This window comes from Phodopus roborovskii, unplaced genomic scaffold, assembly GCF_943737965.1.
Source record: "Phodopus roborovskii unplaced genomic scaffold, PHOROB, whole genome shotgun sequence".
Taxonomy (NCBI): domain Eukaryota; kingdom Metazoa; phylum Chordata; class Mammalia; order Rodentia; family Cricetidae; genus Phodopus; species Phodopus roborovskii.
In genome coordinates this window covers 562,232-588,349 of record NW_026126597.1, presented here as the reverse complement: position 1 = coordinate 588,349, position 26,118 = coordinate 562,232, and the positions used below count along the sequence as shown (strand labels likewise).

The window sequence follows — 26,118 nt, the reverse complement described above, 5'->3', positions numbered from 1 at the left end:
CATTAAAATGTTTTTTTTATTTTTAAAGGTTTATTTTTGTTCTATGTGTGTGTGAGAGAGAGTATTTTGCATGTATGTATATGTATCACATGTGTGCCTGGTGTTAAGGGCAGACATGTGTGCCTGGTGTTAAGGGCAGAAGAGGGTGTTGAATCACTGGGAACTGGAGTTACAGATAATTCTGAGCTGCATGACATGACTGCTGTGAACTGAACTCAGGTCTTCTGCGAGAGTTTATAGCTGAGTCTTGTGTTCAGCCCCTTTGTTTGTTTGTTTGTTTGGGGGGGTGCTTCTAGGATCCGTTGAGCCCAGGACTTTTATGTCTTCTCTGCCATTTAGCTATATCTTTAGCCCATGCTTTTTAATTCTTTATCAACATAGCCAAAGTATGAGCTTCCTTTGGTATATTTTCTATTTCATATCTTTTATCCATTTTAAATATTCAAAAATAAAACATTTTCAAATTACTTCCTTTTTCTGCCCTTAATTTGAATTAAAATATACATACTAAGGATACTTGTAGATTGAAGAAATAGACCTTTATATAATATTCATACTGTCTTGAGGATCCCTGGCTACTACACCCTTAAGAGGGATAATCAGAGAAGAAAAGTCACATTCCTTCTGCCCCTCTGCTCTTGTGGGCATTCAAGGGAATACAGCCTCTTCTGAGGAGATAGGAGGAGGCAACTGTGGAGCAAGACCATTGAGTGAGGAACCTTGTTCTTGGCTGTATATTGCCACCAGTGGGTCAGTCTTTGGAGGGGTATTTTCAGTCTTGAACCATTGGCTTGAGTCTGCTGTTCTGGAGATCCAGTGGAAAAGATGGGGATTTTTGTTTGTTTGTTTGTTTTAGGAAAACAACACATATAAAAATGTTTTGGAACATCTGTTAAAACCTGCAAAATTGAGACTGAGAGAGTTAAAAGCACTAACTAGTCTTCCAGATGACTCTTGATTCAATTCCCATCACCCATGTGGCAGCTCAGAACCCTCTATAACTAAAGTTCCAAGGAATCCAGTATCCTCTTCTGGATTCTATATACACATGCAGGCTAAGCACCCAGACACATGAAATAAAAGTCTATGAAACATCTACCCTGGTGGATCCCAGATACTAGCTTAATTTTTTTTCTTTCTGTCTGTCTTGTCTCTCCCTCCTTCCTTCCTTCTCTCCTTCTTTCCTTATCTCCTTCCTTCCTTATCTCCCTCCTTCCCTCCCTCCCTCTGTCCCCCCCCCTCTCTCATTTTGTGGCAGGGTTTCTGTGTGTAACAACTCTAGCTGTCCTGTAACTTGCTCTGCAGACCAGGCTGGCCATGAACTCACAGAGATCCATCCACCTGCCTATGCCTCCCAAGTGATAGGATTAAAGTTGAGGGCTACCATGCATTTTAATACATTAGAATCACACAGAGAGCCTCATAATAGATCCTTTCCATAAGATAATAATGCTCTTGTTCTGAAGAGAATGGAAACATTTAGCATCAGCTGTCCTAAACCATGTTTTAAACACATATTATTTTTTGTTAGTTGGTGTTTTTGATATTGAAGATAAGGCTTCACTGTGTAACTGATGATGGCCTCAAACTTGTGATTTTTCAGCTTCCTGAGTGCTGGTAATTGATTAATATATCACCACTTTCAGAGAGATTAAAACTTCTTTACTCCTTAATTATAATATTTTTAGGAAATAATCTTAAGTATATTTTTGAAATGTAGGTATACAATGATGCCCATATCCTGGAGAAGTTACTGAAAGATAAAAGGAAAGAGCTGGGACCACTTCCTGATGATGATGACATGGCCTCTCCCAAACTTAAGCTGAGTAAGTCTGTTTTATAATTTGCTCTGTAGTTTAGTCTGTCAAAGAAAGATTGCTGGTTTCTTGACATTTCTTTGATTAAATGATAAATATGTTTTTCTTCACTGGCACTCTGCTGTTAGATATCTTTCTTCTTCACATGCACAATCTGTTTTAAGTAAACAAGACTGTAAGATGTTAGCTTTTTTGTTGATGGGACTGAGTATCTGACAGTGAAAATTAGAAAGGATTCATTTTGACACAACTTCAGAACTTCAATCTCTATTATTCTTGATCTGTAGTAAAATAGAACATCTGTGCAGAAGGGCACAGAATTGCAGATTTGCTTAGTTCATGGTAGTCAAGGAGCAGAGAGAAAGACATGGGCAAACACCACCAGTGACCCACTTACTCCAACCTAGCCCCACCTGCCAGTACTGCTATCAGATTATGTCTCCATCAAGTAATCTATTGATAAAAGCAAAGCCCTCGTAGTCCGTACTTCTCAATGATTGTGTCCACCATCTGGATTCCAAGTCTATGAGGAACTTTTCAAGGCTACTTCATATCAAAACCATAAAAAGAGAGAGAGAGAAAGAGCTTGAATATAACGCAGAAGCTTTCCTTGCTTTCTGGAATGCAGTGGGTAATAGCACCATTAAATGGGAAGACTATCTACTTTTTATTAGATGCCAAAAAAAAAAAAAAAGAATATGGTAGGTTTTGTTGATGTTTGTTTTGTGTTTCATAAAATTAAAAATGAATCAACAACTGTACTGGATAGAATTTGGGAAGTGAGAAATATACTACTCAGTAACCATCTGAGTATCCTATTTGGATATGATTTTATTGAAAGTTTTGAAGGAAAAGAACACATCAAAAGTACCATTGAATTAAAGACGGTATTTCTGATTTATCTAAGATATATATAAATGAAACAAATGCTAAATAAACAACAGTTTCAAGTAATCTTAAATGCTAAGCAAACAATATCAAATCTTTAGTGCTGTATTCACTTCAAAGGAAAAAGACTAGCATCTTTTTTATATAAACTATCTATAAACTGAATTTCACCGTCTCTTGTAAACAGCTAAATGACAATCTTTTGTCATTAAGGAATTCATCTTTTCATGTAATTATAAAAACATACACATAGGCAGTCATGAAGGCACATGCCGTTATTCTGAGCCTTGGAGAGGTAGAGGTGAGATGATTAGAAGTTCAAGGTGAGCCTCAGCTACATAGTGAGTTTGAGGTCAGCCTGGGTTATTTGAGGCTCTGTCTATAAACAGACTAGTTTGGGGATATCCTGTTACTGAATTGGTGATCATTTTTGGGAATTTCCGTAACTGGAACTAAGAAAAATGTGAGTTTATATTTAGAGATAAAACATGATAAACTCAATTGATATTTTCATATTCTAGTTTCAAGAATTTTTATCAACACTTCAGTTTGTTTCAACATCTTTATCTTTTTCTTCCCTGGTATGTTAAAGGTGGTGGCATTAGAATGTTACAGAGCAGAGATACTTGTTTACTTAACCTTTTCACAATTATCTCAGCATAAAAGTATTTACCCTCATATCAAAAGTATGATTACTAGCTAGGTATTGATGGCATACACCTATAATATCAGCACTTGAGAGGCAGAGGTAGGTGGGTCCTTTGAGGCTAGCCTGGTCTATAAAGCAAGTTCTGGGACAGTCAGAGCTGTTACATAGAGAAACCTTGTCTAGAAAAAAAAAAAATTACTAGTTTATGTGTTATTCATCCACCTTTAATCCCAGCTGTGAGGGCTGAGACAGGAAGGTGGAGAGTTCAGAGCCCAACTGTGTTATATAATGAGACTCAGTCTCAAAAAGTTTGTATACATACATATATTTTATTAAATATAAATTTATTATATATGTGTCTATATAAATATGAAGTATATTGTTGAACAGAGAAAAGATTTTTATCCAAATCTATTTTTGTCTATAAGGTCTCGCTCACTGAAGATATTCTGTTTACTGTGTTTTTACAAATCATTTGGGATAGCCCCTTTCTTATGGTTGTACTGCCAGCTACATAAAAATTTATGCTTACACCATTTTATCCAATTTATTTTACATCTCTCTCTTCAGGTAGAAAGAGTGGTGTTTCTCCTAAGAAATCAAAGTACATGACTCCAATGCAGCAGAAGCTAAACGAAGTGTATGAAGCTGTAAAGAACTATACCGACAAGAGGGGCCGCCGTCTCAGTGCTATATTTTTAAGACTCCCCTCTAGATCAGAGTTGCCTGACTACTATCTGACCATTAAAAAACCCATGGACATGGAAAAAATTCGCAGTCACATGATGGCAAACAAGTACCAAGATATAGATTCTATGGTAGAGGACTTTGTTATGATGTTTAATAATGCCTGTACCTACAATGAGCCAGAGTCTTTAATCTACAAAGATGCTCTTGTCCTGCATAAAGTCCTCCTTGAAACTCGGAGAGACCTGGAGGGAGATGAGGATTCTCATGTCCCAAATGTGACCTTGCTGATTCAAGAACTTATCCATAATCTTTTTGTGTCAGTCATGAGTCATCAGGATGATGAAGGAAGATGTTACAGTGACTCCTTAGCAGAAATTCCTGCTGTGGATCCGAACTTTCCCAATAAACCTCCCCTTACATTTGACATTATTAGGAAGAATGTTGAAAGTAATCGCTATCGGCGACTTGATTTATTTCAGGAGCATATGTTTGAAGTATTGGAAAGGGCAAGAAGAATGAATAGGTATGTCTTCAAAACCATTTCTTTATGATGAAAATATGTGATGTCCAATGCATGACAAATGAAGAAATTCTGCTTTGACAAACTTTTTCACATTAGGTAGCCTGTTATCTTGAATTCTTCGTAGGCAAAGCTACTTTTTTTTCTCTTTATGGTGTTGGGAGCATCAAAACTTATAAACAGCTTGTGTCATCTATAAAGTGGAAAGAACACTGCTATGTTGTCAGAATGGGTGCCAGGAAAAGGTAGAAACAATTAAGTTCTTCTGCAGTACAGAAACTTAAAATACAGCCTTTCACTAAACATGTCTTTTAAAGGCTAAATAATACAGTTTGAAATAGGAATTAAAATTAGGATTTTTCTTTGAAAATTAATCCAAGAATGTTTTAAATGAATTAAGGAACTTTGAGTTATTCTGTGAGGTTAGAGTTGTCTAAATCCAGTCACTTTTTTTAAAAAAAAACTTACTTATTTTTATTTTATGTGTACAGATAGATGTCCTGCCTACATGTATGTCTGCCCACAGAGGCCAGAAGAGGTTATTGGTTCCTCTAGGACTGGAGTTAGGGATGGTTATTAGCTACCACATAGGTGCTGGAACTTGAATCTGGGTCCTCTGGAAGAGGAGTCAGTGCACCTAACCCTTGAGCTGTCTCTCGATCTCCTTTCAATTTCTATTTCAAATACTTAGAAGTCCTTTTTGTTTTTAAAATTTATTTTATATCCTGGCCACAGTCCCCCCCTCCTTCTCCTTTCAGTCCCTCCCCACACTCCCTCTCTCCCATCCCCCTCTTCACCACCGCCACCACCATCCCCAATCTACTCCTCCATTTCTGTTCAGGAAAGGGCAGGCTTCCCATGGATATCAACAAGTCAGATCAGGTTTCAGTAAGACTAACCTCCTCCCTGTGTATTAAGGCTGAGCAAGGCAACCCAGTATGTGGAGTAGGGTCCCAAAGCCATCACAGTGTCAAAGACTGTCCCTTCTCTCACTGTTCGCAGTCTCATAAGGAAATCAAGCTACACAACTGTAACAATATGCAGAGGGCCTAGGTCAGAGCTCCCTGCTTGTTTCAGTCTCTGTTTGCCCCTACAGCCCAGGTTAGTTAATTCTGTGGGTTTTCTTGGATCTATCAATTTAAGAGCTTAGTGTAGAGCTGTAAATGGTTTAAAAGAATAAATTTACATTTACTAAAGATATTTCAACTTCTTGGCCTGTTTATATCTTTGCCACTTACTGGTAGTATATTCAGCAATTGCAATATAAGTTCTATATGCTCTTAGAAGTACTTAGTTGAATTAACTTAAAGATTGTAAACCCAACCATTCTGTGATTTGCAGTGTTATAGTGCTGAGAGATAGAACTTTAGGTTTTTTAATTCCATGTAGAAAGTCTTTGAAGCCAACATTTGCTCTAGGCCTTAAAGGAAAAGTAAATACTAATGATTGCTTTTCCTGGTGAGAATCTTTTTTTATAAAGCTTCATAAGAAAACCCTTCATGTATATAATCCTAACTCATCTATGCTTTTCTAGGGAATCGATAATCTTTTCAGTTTTCATGAGGAGAATTAGATATGTACAGGAAGAAGAGTTTTATAGTCTCACAGCTACTAGGTGATATGGCTTGTTTGTTCCCCACTGAGAACACTGCTGACAGTCACCAGTTAATGAACACAGCCGTGGGTGATAAACATTGTTGAGCTCTATATTCTAAGAGCTTGAAGTCTTGTGGACAGGATAGGACTTAAACTTAGCGAATTGTGAAATAGCCTATTAAAACCCAAACACTTGGAAAAGATAGTGTTGTAAGGAACTTGGTGGGCCAGAGTTCACCTAGAAAGGCACAAGCATCATGACAGAGTTGGAGGATGATCCATACTCCAGATACTCCAGACACTATTAATGGTGTGAAGAAAGGCAAAGGGTTAGAGTGTGAAGATACTGTGTTCCAAAATTGGAGATAGAGTTAAGCTGATTAGGCCCTTAATTAACATATTTAGGAAATGGTTCCTTGTTGTGAGATACTAGGGATAGAAATGAAGACAAAAATGGGATACATCTTTCAGTCCAGTTTTACAGGAGTTTTTCATTCAAGTAATTTTTGTTGGATGGCTACTGGCTAAGAAGCATATTCTAGGTGCATGGAATGTAGTAGTACTTTCTTGAAATTTAAATGTCTGATTTTTTTTTTTTTTTGGTCAGTTTAAGGAGTCCTTAAATCTAAAGACACTGCCTATGGTCCCATCATGGCTTGAGTTTAGTGAGTCTTCTAAAGAGCATGTGTCTCGTAGATTATGGAGAACTTCGTGTGATTTATATTTCTAGAAAACTATCTTTTCATTATCATGCTGTTGACATGATAGGCTGTTGCTGCTTTTGAAGTCTGGAAGATATAGCCCAAGACACATTTATTTATATGGGACAGTAATCTGCATAAATCATCTCATACCCAGAGTTCTGTTGAGAAACAGAATAGGGTGCTGGAACCATATGACTCAGCAGCAGTTGAGACTGCCTGCTCTTCCAGAAGTTATAGGTGTGCTTCCCAGCACCACATGGTGGTTCACAACCATCTGTAACTTCCGTTCCAGACCATAAAATTTTAAAATGTTTAAAAATATAACAGAAGCCATTTTAATTTTTGTAAATAAAGATAGTTAATAAAAGGGCCTAGCCATGGTGGCACAGGTGTTTAATCTCAGCACTTGGGATGCAGGGGCAGGCAGGTCTCTGTGAGTTCAAGGCCAGCCAAGGCTACACAAACCCTGTCTTGAAAAAACAAAACAACAGCATCAACAAAAACAAATTAATAAAAGAGGTCTGGGAGATGCTCAGTGGGTGAATTTCTTGTCATGCAAGCCTGAGAACCTGCATTTAGATCCCCAGCCCCTACCTTATAAAAGCCAAGCATTCTGGCACAAGCCTGTAACTACCCTGTAGCTGAGGATAGACATCCTTAGAGCTTCCTAGCCAGCTAGTCTAGCAGTTAATCAGTGAGTTCCAAGTACAAGACCCTATCTCAAAAAACAAAAAAATAAAGTAGAAGTAAAGACCTGATTGTGCAGCCCTGGCTGCCCTGGAGTACAGAGATCTGACTGACCATACCTCCTAGTGCTGGCATTAAAGTTGTATACCACTTCTCCCAGTTTTGTTTTGTTTTCACTATTTTCTTGACAAGGTCTCACTGCTTACTTTTTTTCCCCAAGAATGTTTTTGAAAACTAGAATTGTATTACAGAAATCTTTTAAGAACAACCAAGGTAAAGATGAATAAATTTTTCACAATACTTTTTAAATAAACCAAATTAAAAGATATATCAAGCGTTTAGTGATTCATACAAAATTTAATTACATCAGATGACCTGATGAAACTATAAATCTGCCCTTTTGATGTAATAAGAATTTACCAAATATATATTTTTCATTTATAATTTCCCACTAAAATTGTAAGCTTTCATGAATTTAATTAATTGAAAAAATTGTTCAAGAAAGATTTCAAAAATGTTATCTTAGGGGCTTCTTCCCTTAGTAAATTTTATTTTTATTGCATTGCTAAAAGTATTAGCATCTCATAATCTTCAAAAATCTTTCTAGAACCCCTCCAGAATACCCTTTAGCTTATTTATTGACAGTGTTAGTTATTTTCCACTTCTCTTTGTTGACAGGGAAGTCACCCAAAGTATCTCTGATATCTGATGCTCTGGTGTCATGTGTCAGGAGACAGGTGATTGGCCCTGCTTTGCCTGTCATACTCCCCTAACCAGAATATCTACTTAACTGTTATTAATACATTGCCACCACACCTGGAGACTTATACCTATAATCCCAACACTTGGAAGGTGGGGGCAGGAAGATCATAAAATTTCAAAGCTAGCCTAGACTACCCACACAGTAACATGCCAGCTTGGGTATCAAAGTGAGACTATATCTCAGTAAAGCTTGTTTTTTTTATAGTTTCCTAATAATGACAAAAGAAGCTTAGAAAAATTCTGAATATGACTCATAATTTTTTTCCCTTCTTGTATTTGCATCTGTCAGTTACTTTTGAGAAATTAAAATTTAAATAGGCTTGTGCTTGTTATTATACAGAATACTTTCTTGCCTTTATAGTTTGGGTTCAGTTCTTCAATGAGTACTGCCAGTCAAGGTGTTGTTGTCATGGGACCAAAAGAAAGAAAGTAGACATAGCCTAAATCTTTTGTCACCTTCTATCAATGTGGGTCTGCAGTTAAAAAAATAGACACAGCCATGGTGCAAATAATGGTGGCTCATGGTGGCTCGTACCTTTAATCCCATCACTCAGGAGACAGAGGCAGGTGGTTCTCTGAGTTAGAGGCCATCCTGGTCTACAGAGCCAGTTCCAGAACAGCCAGAAATAAACAGAGACCCCCCTGTCTGCCCCCCCAATAGATGCAAGCTAAGCGTTGGACTTGGTCAGGAGCAATAGTATATACAGTTCTTGATTCTACCATCTTGTTTCTGTTGTGCTTTGTGTAACTGATAACAATATGAGACATTGCCTTTGACATGAGTGAGAAAGGAGTGTGCCTTGAGAAAAAAGAAGCTGAGTGAGAACTCAGATACTCATTTGTGTATTTATTTTTTCATTCATTCAGCTTTTTTGTTTTTGAGATAGGGTCTTTTGTAGCCTAGCTGGGCCTCAAATTCACTATGTAAATGAGAATGACTTTGATCTCTTGAACCTCCTGCCTCTGCCTCTCAAGTATACCATCATGCAAGGCTCAGGTACTTTGTTTTAACAAGCTTAGTGGGAGCCAAAATATTGTTGCTATGTTAATGAACAGTGAGCCTTTTGATAGGATTTAGGATGTAATTGAGGTATTATGGAAGAAGCAATTCATGTGTCAATGGATGCTCTTAATGCCATTATAGGACAGATTCTGAAATATATGAAGATGCTGTAGAACTTCAGCAGTTTTTTATTAGAATTCGGGATGAACTCTGCAAAAATGGAGAGATCCTTCTTTCTCCAGCACTCAGCTATACCACAAAACATTTACATAACGATGTGGAAAAAGAAAAAAAGGAAAAGTTACCTAAAGAAATAGAGGAAGATAAACTAAAACGAGAAGAAGAAAAAAGAGGTTGGTTCCTTTTCACTTATTAAATATGAAGAAATATTAAAGTGTGTTCTAGTGGGCGCCACAGTTAGCTTTGGAGAACTTGTGTGATTGAAGATTTAGACTTTTGACTATTTTAAATATGATGTAATCAGATAGAAATCTTGTTGTCATCATCTGTTTGGTTGTCACAACCCTAAGTAAGTTACTTCTGCCACAGCTAATATCCAGGAGCAGACAGCTAAGTGACAAGTGTGGGAACCTAATGCCACAGACTTGAGAGGCTTATCTAGGGCTCTAGAGCATTCTTGGCAGTAAATCCATCAGTTGAGGCTGTATCTTTCAACAGTGTAGCTTTCCTCTTAAACCTGTAAGAAACAGACAAGGAGATGAGTTTTCAGTTGAACCACATTACTAGTTTCATTTTAATCATGTCACCCTAAAAGTGGTACTTGAGTCATTTGCCAAATTTGCAAATATTATGATAATGAGATTTGTCATTGCAAATTCAGAGTCTTTTGTGGGGTGATGAGGGGAGATGAGGTAGAATCTGACTGTGTAACGTAAGCTGATGCCAGTCTTTAAGTGATCCTCCTTGCCTATGTCTCCCAATGCTGTGATTATAGGCATATGTCATCAACACACTTGACAAAATTAACCATTTTAGGTAACATTTCAGTTCACATAGATACCGAAATATGATTCTACAAAAGTTGTATTACTCTGTACCATCAGACCTTCTTATATGTTTTCCCTCAAGATCAGAAAACAAAATTAATTGACTTGGAGGCAGAGAGAGAGAGAGAGCGAGAGAGAGCGAGAGAGAGCAGAGAGAGACAGAATGAAAGAATGAGAACATACCAGTTCTTGAGAATGTCATTTTGCCAACATAGAGGTAACTACAAAAAACATCATTTGCTGCTAGAGAGAACGTACTCATTGAAGATGGTTTGTATGAGTGATAGGAAATGAATTGAGTAAAGCTGAAGGCTTACTGTCCCGAAAATATACATGTGTGAGGAAGATACAAGAACCTGGTGAATGGGTAGTGTTGGTGCATGCTTTTCATCCCAGCATTTGGGATGCAAAGGCATGGGGAACTCTTTGTGTTTGAGGCCAGCCTGGTCTACAGAGCAAGTTCCAGGAGAGTTCCAAAGCTACAGAGAAACCCTGTCTGGAAAAACAAGAAAAAGAAGGAAGGAAGGAAGGAAGGAAGGAAGGAAGGAAGGAAGGAAGGAAGGAAGGAAATGTAACTTTGTATCCACAGATTACTCCTTATGGAGTAGAGGTGTTTGAATATAACTGTTACCCAAGTTATTGGCTGACTCCTAATTTTTCAGAAGAGGGAGCAACCCTTGTATCAGATCTCCAGGCACATCTAACATAGTAATACTAGTAGAATGAAGTGAGAGGTGGAAAAAGAAATTGAAAGCATAATGGATGAAAACTTAGAAAATCTGATGAGAAAAGCTTTAACCTATAGGCCCAATAACCTCAATTAAGATACGAAAGAGAGAGAGAGAGAGAGATCCATTTAGATACATCATAAATTGCCAGAAGAAAGAAATCTGAATTTCAAAGCAAAAACAAAACGTCAGACATAAGAAAACAGCAGCATAATTAATTGCTAACTTTTTGTATAAAATAAATGGAGGCTAGAAAACAGTGAAATGAGATGATAATTTTCAGGGGAAAAAAACAAATTTGTGTTTAGATAAATTACTCTTTAAAATGAATTTATGAGCTAGAGGTGGCTCAGCAGATAAAAGCATATCATGCACTTCTAGAGAAGTGTAATTTAGTTCCCAGCACCCATGGCAGTTCACAACCACCTGCTTATTCTAGCTCCATGGGGTCCAGTTCACTCTTCTGGCCTCCAAGGACACTTAAACTCACATGCATGCACATATGTACAAATGTACATAATTTAAACTTTTTTAGAACATGTAAAGGCAAACAAAGTTGAAATAAAAGAGCTCAACAGTTATATTCTTTTTTTTTTTTTAAGTAATGACTCAAAAATCAATAGACACAGAATAAGCACTTAAACAACTTGACTGCACATATCAGACATAGGAACAAATACCAATTTAATAATACTCAAAGGCAGAGACACCCCAAACATACAGTGTGTGAATAAGGAAAATATAATATATACATTCCATGGAATATTATTTAATCATAAAAATGAAATGCACGTGTTACGTGAATGAATTTTGAAAACGCATTGCGTGAAATATGTCAGATGAAAAAGTAAATAGTGTTTGCTTGTACCTGCTTGAAATGTCTAGAATAAGCAAATTCATAGAGAAAGTAGGATAAAGGCTATAAGGATCAAGAATGAGGGATGAGAAGTTACTGTTTAATTGTTGTAGTGCTTTATTTAGGGTCGGCCAATAACTTGGAAATAGCATGATTATAGAACACTGACTGTCCATTGTTATACTAACATTCTGTTGTAAGTAGTCTAGGGTTTTGTTTTAGGTGTTTGATTTGTTTGTTTGTTTGTGTTACCATGTTCTCAATCTTTTTCCAGTCTTTGCTCTTCAGTGGTTTAGTTCCCAATTATTTTCATGTGTTCTAACAAGCTCCCTTCTAAATTGGTGTCAGTATCTCATCTGAATGAATACCCTCAGCTCAGAAGTCCCTTCTCATCAGTCCCTTCTCACCTGAATCATTGACAGTCATCTAAACAATTCCTTTATAACTTCAGATATGTTGACAAAAAGTCCTCTGTGAATACATGCATAGGATAATAGAGACTCTAATTCAAGATAGAGATGAAAGAAAGTGTTAAGTGACTTCATTAATTTTTAAATCGAGTTAGACAGAAGCCATTGGTTGTCTAGAATGAGAGGAGTCCTCTATGGCACAGTACTCTGCTTCAGAAATCTTCCTTGGGCACCAGGTGGTGGTGGCGCAGGCCTTAAATCCTAGCACTGGGAAGGCAGAGGCAGGCATATCTCTGTGAGTTTGAGGCTAGCCTGGCCCACAGAGCAAGTTCCAAGACAGGCTCCAAAGCTACACATAGAAACCCTGTCTTGAAAAAACAAAACAAAAAACAGAATTTTTCCTTGGGAAAGGTATTTGTAAACAGTGATTGTTAGGCTTGTTTCTTGTATATAAAGGGCTAGGTAGCTTTTTTTTTTTTTCCTCCATATGGTATACTGCTCCATTAGGTACAGTTTTCTGATTCTGTTTGTATAAAATTCTCAAAAACTTAGCAAAGCCTTTAGATCCATAGTGAGGGATTTAAGTTGGTGTAGACTTTTGGAGATTAATTTGGAATATGCACTTAAATTTAAAATGTTTGTTGGCAACGTTTTAATTTTTGGGAAATTGTCTTTAGAAGTTAAAGATGTAATAAGAGTCTGTTAGCACAAGTTTCTGAGAATGAGAAACATTGGAAGAGCTACTGGTGAAGTGCTAAATGCAATACCAACAGCCACAGGCAAGACTCTACAGACGTTTTAGTTTTTAAATGAGATGTAGCTTTCTCAGCTACATCTTTGTTAATATTTTAAATTAGAATATGCATTTAGTAGAATTTCAACCAAAGCATCTTTACCACATGCACATTTTATTTCTTTGTATTGGTCTTAAAACTTGTCAAAGAAGTTTTTGATTATAGTGTCAAAAGGCAGCATTGGAACTAAATGTTCATGGGAGATATCACCACAAATTAAATGCTTTTGTTTTTTATATGTCTGGGACCATGCCAAATTGATGTGTCAGAATCTGATGGAGCTGGTATTGGCATGAACTCCCAATAAAGTGGTTCTGTGTGTAAGAGAAAAGCAAAGGTCATGGAGGTTAACATGCAGGAAAAGCCCTTAGAGTTTATATGGAAGCTCTGTGTGCTAAATGACCTGGTAGGAGAATTCTGGCAGCCTACCCAGAAAGAATAGTACCTGTCTTAAGACTTCATGATAGAGAACCATAGGGAGGGCTATAAGCTTTGGCTCAAAGTAAGATACTCCAGAACAGGATTACATATGCAGATCAGTAGTAGAGAACTAGCCTACTATAGCCATGGTCTTGTTTGGTCTCTATCACTGCCAAAAGTTAAATAAAAGTATGCTTTTAACAGATTCAGAATAAGATAAACATTTATAAAAGTTTTTACACAATGGAGTGTTAAGTCTCCTTTAGTTTGGGGGGAGGGGAGGAGCAGCAAACTCTATAGAGGTTGAGTGAATAGTTTGTGCCCAGTCTGATGTCTCCTCCTGGGCTTGAAAAGCCAGAGTCTGAGTTTAAGACAGGAAACATAAAGCTTTAGATGAGGCTGGTCAGTTCTCATGGAATCAGATTATACACATAAATCCACACTTAATACAATCCACTGGATATATATATATAATTTTTCCTTATTTTACATATCGATCCCAGTTCCCTCTCCCTCCCATGTCCCCCGACACCCCTTCCTATCCCATCCCCTCCCCACACACTTCACAGGGAGGGTGATACCTTCCAGGAGAGATCATCCACTGGAGTATCTTGCTTGGGAAGAAACTATCTCTCAGAGTCTCCAGGCTCCATTTAATGTTAAATTTATGTTATATAGTCTCCATAAGAAACTCAGAACCTGGGTGGTGGTGACACACACCTTTGATCCCAGCACTTGAGAGGCAGAGGCAGATGGATCTTGAGTTCCAGGCCAGCCTGGTCTACAATAGAGTTCTAGGACAGTCAGAGGTGTTACACAGAGAAACCCCATCTTTAAAAAAAAAAAAAAAGGGGAGGGGGTGAGGGAGAGAGTCACAGAAAAAACTGGGACTCACTACTTTAGAGAGTGCTTTATTTTAATATCTATATATAGTAATAGGGTGTTTTACTTTTAAACATGTAATAATCTACAGTGTTCACAGATAACTTGTATTGGAACCATTAAAAGATGTTTTCTGACAAAAATAAGGGCTGGGAGATATAGCTCACTGGTAAATAGTATGCATAAAGCACTGGGTTTAATCCCTGGTCCACACAGGAGGGGGGGAGGAAGGAGAGAGAGAGAATCTTGCCTAACAAAATAAAAATCTTGTTTAAAAGTATTCATCTCAGAGGAAATGTTTTTAGTATTTTGTACACACATATACACATGGTTTACTATTGTATGCCATACATTTATTTCTAAAATGCCATTAAATTTAATGTAACTATGTGTTAAGTTAGAAGAAATCATGCAGAGGCATATCACATTTTCTGTAGGATTATGTGATTTTTTCTGTAATGCCTTTCTTAAAAATTAGTATACATTCTGGGTGGTAGTGGGGCACACCTTTAATTCCAGCACTCAGGAGGCAGAACAGGCAGATTTCTGAGTTTGAGACCAGCTCTGGTCTTACAGATCGGATTCCAGGACAGTCTTCAAAGCAATACAGAGAAACCCTGTCTTGAAAAACTTTAAAAAAAAAAAAGTATGTAATATTATGGTGATTATTTTTGTTCTATGGAATTATTGTCAGTTTGTTTTCACTCAGAAAAACCATTTTGAGCTGGCTATAATGGTGAACACATATCGTTCCAGCTACTTGGAAGGCTGGAACAGGACTTGAGCCTATGAATTAAAGAACTAGACAGTTTAGTGAGACCCTCCCTTATCTCAAAACTCAGAATGCATTTTGAGGTAAAGGATGTTGAGAATATGCTGATGGTACTACTTTTCCTGATTCCTCTCTTTGAATGCTACACAAAGAATTAAGTATAGCCAGCTATGGTGACTCATCCCTACAGTCCCAGCAGCAAATGCAGCAGGGCCCCAAGTTTGAGGGTAGTTTGGGGTACATAGAGAAACCCTGTCTCAAAAAAGAGGGGGGGAGGAGAGAAAAGAAAGAATCCAATGTATTAAGTGTGTGATATGTTTTTTGAATATTTATCTAACAATCATTCTTTTACTGAGTATCCTTTTCTATTTTTAATCCAAGAAGCTGAAAAAAGTGAAGACTCCTCAGGTACTGCAGGCCTCTCAGGCTTACATCGTACGTACAGCCAAGACTGCAGCTTTAAAAATAGCATGTATCATGTTGGAGATTATGTCTATGTTGAACCTGCAGAGGCCAATCTACAACCACATATTGTCTGTATTGAGAGACTGTGGGAGGATTCAGCTGGTAAGTTTGTTTTAAATTGAAGGATACTAGAAAGATGACTTACTTAGTGGTTAAGAGCACTCGTCACTCCTGCTGAGGACCTGAGTTCAGTTCCCAGCGCCTACATCATGGCTCACAACCATCCCTAACTCTAATTTAGGAGATCTGATGCCACCTTCTGACTTCTGTAGGTACCAGCACACACGTGATACACATACAAGCAGGCAATATATACTTGGGATCTAGCCCTGTTGGGCATTGCCACAGTTGAGTCAAAAATGTAACTTCTTAATATGTAAGGAAGAGCCATTTATTCAGTAACACTTAGAGCTAGACTGTGTGTAGGATGGCAAAGATTCAGAAGAACAAGACTCGTGTTTTTATCTAGCAATTTTTTTCAATGACTGACACAAATAAAAAAAAATATTAAATGTAACTGAACTTATAATTTGTTGCCAAAAAGCCTCCCTTAAAAAGTGCCTTTAAAGGGCTAAAGAGATGACTCAGAGGTTAAGAGCACTGGCTGCTCTTCCAGAAGACATGAGTTCAACCCCCAGCAACTGCATGGTGGCACACAACCATCTGTAATGAGACTTGGTGCCCTCTTGTGGCATGTAGGCATACATGCAGGCAGAACATGGTATACTTAATAAATCATGGTATACTTAATAAATAAAAAGAAAATGCTTGTTGGCTGGTTTGGTGACATATACCTGCCATCCTGGTACTCAGGAGATTGAGGTCAGCCTGGACTACAGTGAGAGCTGTCTCAAAACAGAAAACTAAAGTAATAAAAAAGAGAAAGTTTCCTCTGAGACATTAAGAATGAAACAGCAGGTACAAGTGTGATGTCGGCATTCCAACTCTTGAAGCTGCCAGTAAGGTGAAGTGCTTTTGGATTCCATCACCTTTTTGCTAAAATGTCCTTGCCTGTACCCGCTTCTGCACTGAAGCGCAGAACTCTAGTGTGCATTGACCCAAGCAGCCCACATGACCTCCCCTTCTCTAATGTAGATCTCTAAAGGGTAAAATGCTGTTTTCTATGTTTTTAGTACTTCTTTTCTTAAAATAGTATTTTCTCTAAAATAATTCTATCAAGAAATTTCATCTAAAACCACGGCATAGTGGCTTGGTACGATATTTCTAATTCTTCAAAGAGCATGAAATTTCTGTTAATAATGTTTTTCTTTGTTTTTTAAGGTGAAAAATGGTTGTATGGCTGTTGGTTTTATCGGCCAAATGAAACATTCCATTTGGCTACACGAAAATTTCTGGAAAAAGAAGTTTTTAAGAGTGACTATTACAATAAAGTTCCTGTTAATAAAATTCTAGGCAAATGTGTAGTCATGTTTGTCAAGGTAAGAGACTTATTCATTCCAGTGATACCATTCCATGGAAATACAATTTAAAAATATAAAACTCTGTATTTAAAACAAAAAATAGAAACTTTTTGTTTTTGGGGGGATGGGTTCCCCCCCCCTTTGGTTTTTTTGTTTTTAGAGATAAGGTTTCTCTCTGTTCAGCCCTGGCTACCCTGTTACATGCTTTGTAGAACAGGCTGGCTTTACACTCACAGACAATACACTTGTCTTTGCCTCTGAGTGTTGGGATTAAAGGTGAACACCACTACCACCCAGCTACACATTAAATTGTTTTTATTTTTTGGTATTTTTTTGTTTGTTTGTTTGTTTTGAGATAAGGTTTCTCTGTGTAGCCTTGGCTGGCCTCAAAATCTGCCAGCCTCTGCCTCCTAAATGCTGGGATTAAAAGTATGTGCCGCCACACTTGGCAAAAATTAGAAATTCTGTTTCAAACATCTTTAGTCTGTGTCTGTATATAAGAAATTAACATGAATTAATTATGAGAGACTATTTGCTGTGTACTGTTTATACACAAATATATTGTTTTTATTTTGCTGGGCTATTTTCCAAGGATGATGTTTTCTAAAAGGTAATCATTACCAATTATCAGTTTTGTTTTTAGATAATAAGATATGCTATCAGATATGCTATCTGTTACATATGCACATGAGACCTGTCCAAAGCTATAAGAACATTTTCATCATGTGGAAAGTAATATATTTTCTAAGGACAGTCATCAAAATCAATAGAATTCATATTTATAATTAAAGGATATATAGGCAAGGAAATACCCCTACTTGACTAGCCATTTACCTTTTATTGTCAGAAAGTTTTAAAAGTTCAATGTTAAGTTGATTAAGTAACAGTTGTTTCTTTATTTGGGGCTGTTAATTTTCAGAAAATTTACCTACTTGTGTTATTCCCATCCCAGGAATACTTTAAATTATGCCCAGAAAACTTTCGAGATGAGGATGTTTTTGTCTGTGAATCAAGATATTCTGCTAAAACCAAATCTTTTAAGAAAATTAAACTGTGGACAATGCCTATCAGCTCAGTTAGGTTTGTTCCTCGGGATGTGCCCTTGCCTGTGGTTCGAGTGGCCTCTGTATTTGCAAATGCAGATAAAGGGGATGATGAGAAGAATACAGACAACTCAGAGGACAGTCGAGCTGAAGACAGTTTTAACTTGGAAAAGGTACGTGAATAGTATCCACCTAATAGTAAATTTTAACCTTAAAATACCTATTCCAGAAAATAAATTAATGTATTCAAACTCAGAAAAAAAAAATTGGGGCTTTAAAAACCTTAGCCAAACAAAGAGGAAAAACTCAGGGTTCCAGGGGTTCTGGCTTGTGCAGGCACTGGGCATACACTAAATGCACAGTACTCATAAAAAAATAAAATCAAAGAGATTAATGAATAGAGCATCCATAATGGATTCTTTTTAACTCTTTGTAGGACTATTATAATTAAAAGCCATTTAAGCCAGCCATGGTCCTCACATTCATTTCTGTTGTGTTAATGAATGGCTTTCCCTGGGGGGTTTTACCAGAGATTTAATCAACAATTAAGACAGAAACGATGGAGAGAATCTTTCTATGTATCATGAAGGCAAGTTAAAGGCCAGCTTGTTACATTTCTGAATCCTACAAGGATCAGAAAAGAGTATTACTTTGCAGAGTGTGCAGTAGATGAGCTATATGTCATTAGAAGAGATTAAATAAACTTAATGTATAAACATAATATTAAAAGAAGTTGGTCCTGGTGGCACATGCTAATAATTTCAGAGTTTTTGAAGGTTGAAGCAAGAGAAAGGAAAGCTATGGACCTGCTTAAACTATAGAATGAATTCAGGGCCAACTTAGTAAGTCCCTGTTTTAAAAATAAGTAAATAAAAAGTTTGAGATATGCTTGACTAGCATATACAAGAGTCCTAGGTTCCATTCCCATTACCACAGAGAGAGGAGAGGAGTTCCGTAAGATTAAATGCAGTAAAGAAGAAGGTTATATAGAATTTGTTCCTTTGGAGGGGGTTGTTTTTGTTTTGTTGCTGTTGTTTGTTCTCAAAACAGGGTCTCTTTTTGTGACCCTATATTTTCCTGAAACTCACTCTGTAGATCAGGCTAGCCTCAACTCAGAGATTACCTGCCTCTGCCTCCTGAGCACCACTACCGCCCAGCTAGAATTTGTTCCTTATACTCTAATGATGTATGAATTTGTCTACTTTCAAATGAATGCTAATAAGTTCTTTCCAGTATTTTTTTCCCTCAAAAATTCAATCCCAGCACTTGGGAGGCAGAAATAGGTGGATCTCTTGAGTTCCAGGACAGCCAGGGCTACACAGAAACTTCTTAAAAAGAAAGATTCAATCCCATGGGAAGGAGGGTATAAAAATGTAACATTTTATGAAAATTATAAATTTGAAATGAATATAATACTTAGCAAGAGTTTTATTTCCACAACTTAATGTTTGGTTTCTCAATAACTGCTCCTCGGTTGTTCTCTGCCATTCTTTAACCAGTTCCCTTCCACAGGAAAAAGAAGATGTTCCTGTAGAGATGTCCAATGGTGAACCAGGTTGCCACTACTTTGAGCAGCTTCATTACAATGACATGTGGCTGAAGGTTGGCGACTGTGTCTTCATCAAATCCCATGGCTTGGTGCGCCCTCGTGTGGGCAGGTGAATTAGGGAAGATGAGGTTGGGGCTGAGAGTTGAGACTTAGTAGACCACACTCAGAACGAAGACAAAAGTCCCTCCCCTCACAATTTCTCCAGCTTCCTCACAGCACGTTTTCCCTGTTCCTACTTCTATGGCAAGTAGGATAGTATATTCATGTGTATAATCCCAGCAATTGGAGAGCTAAGGCAGGAAGAACAAGGCTTCCAGACTAGAACCTGTCTCAAAACAAACACTCAAAGAATGAAAGATAATTTACTTCAGTAGAGCTTTATTCCAATGGGAAAACAGACAACAAGCATCTTGGATAAGTGAAGTTGTATATTAGATCCTGATACATGTTGAAATTGGAGCCAGTAAGGGGTCAGAATAGAGAGAGTGGTCTGGGTAGATTTCACTAAGAATCATGAGCTAACATGAAGAAATGGTAAGAATTGTAAATATTGGAGAAAACATTCCAAGCAGAATTAATAGCCATTATAAAGGTTTGAGAGATAATTACACCACAGTTAAACCAGAAGTTTTCTACTAGCAGAGTGAACCCTGTATAAGGTAGTAGATAGGGGCAGGGGATAATATACAAATCATGTAGGGTTTCATAGACCATTGTGGGCATTTGAACTTTTGTAGAGTTAACAAGTATCTTTGTATTGTTTCAAGCAGAGAAGTAACATTTGACTTAATATACAAATCATTTAGGGTTTCATAGACCATTGTGGGCTTTTGAACTTTTGTAGAGTTAACAAGTATCTTTGTATTGTTTCAAGCAGAGAAGTAACATTTGACTTGTGATTTAATAAGATTGCTATACTTTCCCCTTATTGAGACTGAAGGAGTTCAAGAATGGAATCAAAAAGATCTGCTAGGAGGCTATTATAATCCAAGCAAGCATGATAGCCTCTTAAATGTAGCTAATTACACACAGCTAGTAGCATTCCTAATCAATGAACTATGGAGGTCAAGAGTAGAACAGTCAAGGGTGACACCTGTAAGGTAGTGTAGTAAACTGAAAGGCTTGACTTGGTATTCACTGCAGTAAAGATGTTCCTTTATGTCTAGGACCATGAAAATATGGAACAATAATGTTAATTTTAAATTGATAATAGTACAGTATAGCAGCCCAAGGGGAAAGCATTTTAGTGTCTGATCTTCCACCTATTTTGAAGGAACTCTTGCTAAATCCTGAACATTTTAGGAAGAAAACCTGGGAGTTACATAAATGATCTACCTCCATACCTTGATATTATGTTCAAGTCTTTTTTTTTCTCCAAGTGGTCAATTGTCCTTTCCTCTTTTTCAAAGGGTGAGGAGCATCCATGAAATTCCTCTCAATGCTACATATTGTTACATTATAGTTAGTGGTGTTTTTATTCATTCAAGACTGAAGTTATTATAACTTAATTTCTCTGTTTCCTCCCCCCCACCAAGAATTGAAAAAGTATGGGTTCGAGATGGAGCTGCATATTTTTATGGCCCCATTTTCATTCACCCAGAAGAAACAGAACATGAGCCCACAAAAATGTTCTACAAGAAAGAAGTGTTTCTGAGTAATCTGGAGGAAACCTGCCCCATGAGTTGTATTCTGGGTAGGTATTTGTCCTTTTTCATCACAGTTGTTCTGTAAAACATTTATTAAACTCTGCTGCTCTACAGTGTATTCTTCTAGACACTGGGTCTGTAACAGTTAAAATATCAAAATTCTTTGCTTTCAGGAAGACATTGGAGGAAAGATTGGGGAGTCAGTAAATAAACAATAGATAACACCATGTGGCAATTAGAGTTTTAAATGAAAATAAAAATAAAAAAGATTGACAATAGTGTTAAGGCAAGGTCATGTGATTGGCCAAAATTTTGCTGATGGATGCTATATGAATGACCCTAGTATCGTTTAAAAATAAAAAGAGAATTATCTGATGCTGTCTTCTAGGTGCAGCAAACATGTTATCTTGGATTATCTGTTTGTGTTTGAGACCTATAAGCGTTAGGTAGCTAGAGCAAGGGAGGGGATGTGGTATAAGGAATGAGCCCTTAGAGTGTTCTGAATACTCACATAGTAAGTCTTGTAGACAGTGCAGTGATTGGGCTTGAAAGGAAATGGTAGTAATGTTGAGCAGAGCTGTGGTGTGAGGTGACACACATTAGAGATAAGAGTCAGTGTGACTGCTATGTGAAAAATGCTGTAAGAGTAAGGTAGAAAATAGGGAGAATAGTCTAATGATTCACCTTCTGTTAGACTCTTAATCATTTTATTTTTTCCATTCCAAACTAATGTCTTAATTTCTGTTTCTGTCATCTACCATGCATTCCCAATGGTATTGTGTTTCTTAGATCTAGTTGTACGCATCATCATATACTACTAACACTGTTTCCATCTGTTACATTTCTCCAAGCCCTGAGAGGCACTAGGTCATACACTAGTCATGCTATATCCCTTGAGATGGCTTCCTAAAAGATTACTAGTTATTAGCTTTACAATGATGGTTGATGTTTTGCAGATCCCCCACCAACACTCCAAGTTAGAGGTTGAACCCAGGGCCTTGTACATGATTAAGTGCACTCTCTACCATTAACTTGCATAGCTACAAACAGTCCCTGATTGTTTATGGTTTTAAGAAGCCACCATGGATCACAAAGAGAAATTTGCGGATTCAAACATATGTTAGTCTTTATTTGATGACGATGTTGGCTAAATTGTTTTGGTGCTTATAATTATTTTCAGAATTAGATATGGCAGAACTGTTCAGTTACTCAGCACATTTTCAACTTTCTGTCATGGGCAACATGAACCAAGACCAGTGAAATGTGATTCCTTGTTTGCACAAATAAAGCCTGTCTGAAGATCAGAGAGAAGAAAGAACAAGCCAAAGCCACCTTTACCTCCTTAGCGTCACAGCGGATAAGTTTCCTGTTCCTTCCTGCTTATCTCCTCTCTCTGCCCAACTGTCTCACTTCCTGTTTCCACCTAGCCATCTCACTTCCTGCTTGTCTGTACAGACCTCCAGACTTCTGTAGTTAGCTAGTGGCAAACTCCATTCTCTGATCTATAGACAGGTTTTATTTGTACAAACAAGATATCACCACAGTGAAGTCATTAAACACTTGCCTTTCTGTAGCAGAAAGTTTCCTCCTTTTAAACTCTGATTCAGACTAATGTAATGTCCAAGTCACTTTCTAGTGTAAACCCAGCAAGATTAAAAAGGAGCATAATGAAGCGTAAGGCTGAAGTTTCCTTTTGTTAAGGCAGCAGTCAATTTGTTAGCTTAATTTTATAATTTTAATTTTTGTACAACTTTTCATATGACTCTTTTACCTTTTATTCTTTGACAGAGGAGAAAACCATGTCCTCTCAGTGGAGCCCAAAGTAGTATATAGCTCATCACAAAATAATATATACTTCTCCAGGAAGATTATTGAGTGATACCAAATTAATCTTAGAGAGAATATCCAAGACATAAATGTCTCAGTCTTTTTTTTCTTTTTTTCTTTTTTTTTTTTTTTTTTTTTTTTTTTTTCCCCTTTTTGAGAAGGACCTTTCACTGTCCTGGAACTCACTATGTAGGCCGGGCTGGCCTCAAACTTAGAGATCCGTCTCCCTCTGCCTCCCAAGTATATGCCACAGTGCCCAACTCAGCCTAGCTCAGTCTTTTTTTTTTTTTTTTTTTTTTTTTAAAGAGTGATAACATCTCACAGTGTAGCACTGACTGGCCTGGAACTCAATATGTAGACCAGGCTGGCCTTGGATTCACAGAGATCTGCCTGCCTGTTTCCCAAATGTTGAGATTAAAGACATGTGCCATCACGCCTAGCTTATCAATTACATTCTAATGTACTTCTCTACCACAAATAAATGTTGAAACTAGAAAAATAACATTATATCTTCTTGCATGAGCATGCAAAATAGTACAGCTATTATGGAAATCAGTTTGGAAGTCAAACAAATAAATTTAAAAATTCCCACTTCTGAGCATATATCCAGGGAGCTCCAATCCTGCCATAGAGATAGCTGTACATCCATGTTTATTACTGTTTTATTTATAATAGCAAGGAGATGGAACCAGTGAGATGTCCAACAGCAGATGATTAGATGATCAAAATGTATACATACAAAATTAAGTATAATTCAGCTTTAAGAAAAATAAAATCTTTTTTTTGTGGGAAAATAGGTGGACTTACAAAATATAGTATTGTTAAATTACCCAAACTCAGGGGAAAGAAATTGCATTTTCTTCCTCATATGTGGATCCTAGTATATATGTTAATAGCTGTAAGTGTAGATGCAAGATCAGGATGTAGGTAAAAGGATACATGTAATTTATTTATATTTTTGTCATCCCAAGCAGAAGCTACCAATCAAACAGTAATTCTTAATTTCCTCCTCCCTCCTTCCTGCCTAAGAATCTATTCCACTCCATCATCTGAATTCTGTATACTCTATGTATTATACGTAAGTGGGACAGTGGATATTTTGTCTTTTTCTCAGTATATTTCATATAACATAATGTTTTTAAGATTCATCCATGTTAAGTGCATCAGAATTTTATTTCCTTATAAGTCTAAGTAATATTTCATAACAGGTATACGTTTGCTTTGTTATCCATTTATCTTTTGACCAGCTGTGAGCTTTTTCTACATTATAATTTCTATTAATGTTACTGTAGAAAAAAAAATAATAATGTTACTGTAGTCATTGCTATACAGTTGTTTGATGTTTCAGTACTTAGGGCTAAATACCCAAAAGCAGCATTGCTGGTTCATGCAATAATTATGTAATTTTTAAAACACTAGTTTTATTTATTCTTTGACAATTTCATGCATGTATACAATATGTCTTGATTATATGCACCCAAATCCTCCTCCAGTTCCCCATGTTTAAGTTGAGGAACTGCCACACTACCTTCCTTAGCAGTCACTTAAGTTTAGTCTCTCCAGTTTCTCTGCTTTTGCCCATATTTGTTATTTGCCATTGTTCCTTTTTTCTCTTTATCTTAGAAGTGATCTTAATGGATGTAAAGTAGTACCTCATGGTGGTTTTGATTTACATGTCTAATGATTAATGATGCCAGCCATCATTTTCCTGTACTTAATATAATTTTAAATCTTTGGGGAAATGTAACTTAATAACTTTTCTCCATTTTTTAATAGAATCTTACAATTGTTAAGTTGTGGGCTTTTAAAAAACCATTCTGGCTATTAGATGATTAACTAGATACATATTTGAAAACTGATTTCTTATATAGATTGTCTTTCACTTTTTTAATAGGATCCTTTGGAATTCAAAAAGCTTTTAATTTTGATGACATCTATTTTTAAGTTTTTATTTTTATGCATATTTATGTATTTCATTATGTCCTCAAGGAGGCCAGAAAGGTGTTGGCTCCCCAAAGTGGGAATTCCAGGCAGTACTGAGCTGTCTGATGTGGATACTGGGAATTGAACTCAGATCTAGATCCTCTACAGGATCTCACTAGCCATCTCACTAGCCCTAAAGACTGTGTCCCCCTCAGATATTCCTAAGAGCTTTGTGTTTTAGATCTTCATGTAAACATTTAATGCTTTCTGAGTTGATTTTTGTGTGTGTAATGTGGTGGGGATCTACATTATTTTGCATGTAAAAATCTATTTGTCCAATTGTACAGGTTTATTTCTAGGCTTTCAGTTTTCTGTTCATCTGTTTATATCTTTATGCCAATATATATCCTTTTTATTTTTAACTATGAGTCAAAACATAAAAATATAAAATTTGGGGCTGGGGAGAGAACTCTGCTGGTAAAATGCATGCCTTGCAAGTATGAAGACCCAAGTTCAGTCTCCAAAACCACATCTTCAAAAGCCACACTTGCAGGAGCACAATTGTAACCAACCCTGGAGAGCAGAGACAAGCCCAGGCCCACTAGCTGGCCAGCCTGGCCTACTTGTCAAATCCCAGATTGTTAACTAAGAGTTTACTCCTTTAATTTATCTCTAATTTACTTACTCTTTCAGGAAAATGTGCTGTGTTGTCATTCAAGGACTTCCTCTCCTGCAGGCCAACTGAAATACCAGAAAATGACATTCTGCTTTGTGAGAGTCGATATAATGAAAGTGATAAGCAAATGAAGAAATTCAAGGGGTTGAAGAGGTTTTCACTCTCTGCTAAAGTTGTAGATGATGAAATTTACTACTTCAGGTAAAGCTTATAAAAGTAAGGAAGAAAGGGCACATGGGCTAACTTATCAAAATAGCAAAGCCCAATGTTTTGAGTTGTGTTGTTAGGGTTTTGAGTTGTGTTATTAGGCCTTGAACTATCATTACATAATTCTAATTGAAAATATTCAGTGAGATGTGTTATTTCCTATATTTGGGAAGCTG

General features: G+C 37.0%; 1 protein-coding gene across 49 annotated transcripts in view; it reads left to right on the top strand.

The window, feature by feature from the left end:
• Positions 1-26,118, top strand: part of Pbrm1 (polybromo 1) — a 95,794-nt gene that overhangs the window by 53,597 nt on the left and 16,079 nt on the right. For 37 of the 49 annotated variants that reach the window (XM_051204673.1, XM_051204666.1, XM_051204680.1 and 34 more), the window contains 9 exons: positions 1,721-1,826; positions 3,925-4,567; positions 9,458-9,669; positions 15,567-15,752; positions 16,932-17,089; positions 18,024-18,287; positions 19,627-19,772; positions 21,199-21,356; positions 25,753-25,936. In XM_051204673.1, coding sequence (XP_051060630.1) covers positions 1,721-1,826; positions 3,925-4,567; positions 9,458-9,669; positions 15,567-15,752; positions 16,932-17,089; positions 18,024-18,287; positions 19,627-19,772; positions 21,199-21,356; positions 25,753-25,936 — 2,057 coding nt within the window. The remainder of the gene's footprint in view (positions 1-1,720; positions 1,827-3,924; positions 4,568-9,457; positions 9,670-15,566; positions 15,753-16,931; positions 17,090-18,023; positions 18,288-19,626; positions 19,773-21,198; positions 21,357-25,752; positions 25,937-26,118) is intronic. The other 12 variants (XM_051204703.1, XM_051204716.1, XM_051204717.1 and 9 more) reach the window with 1 other exon arrangement.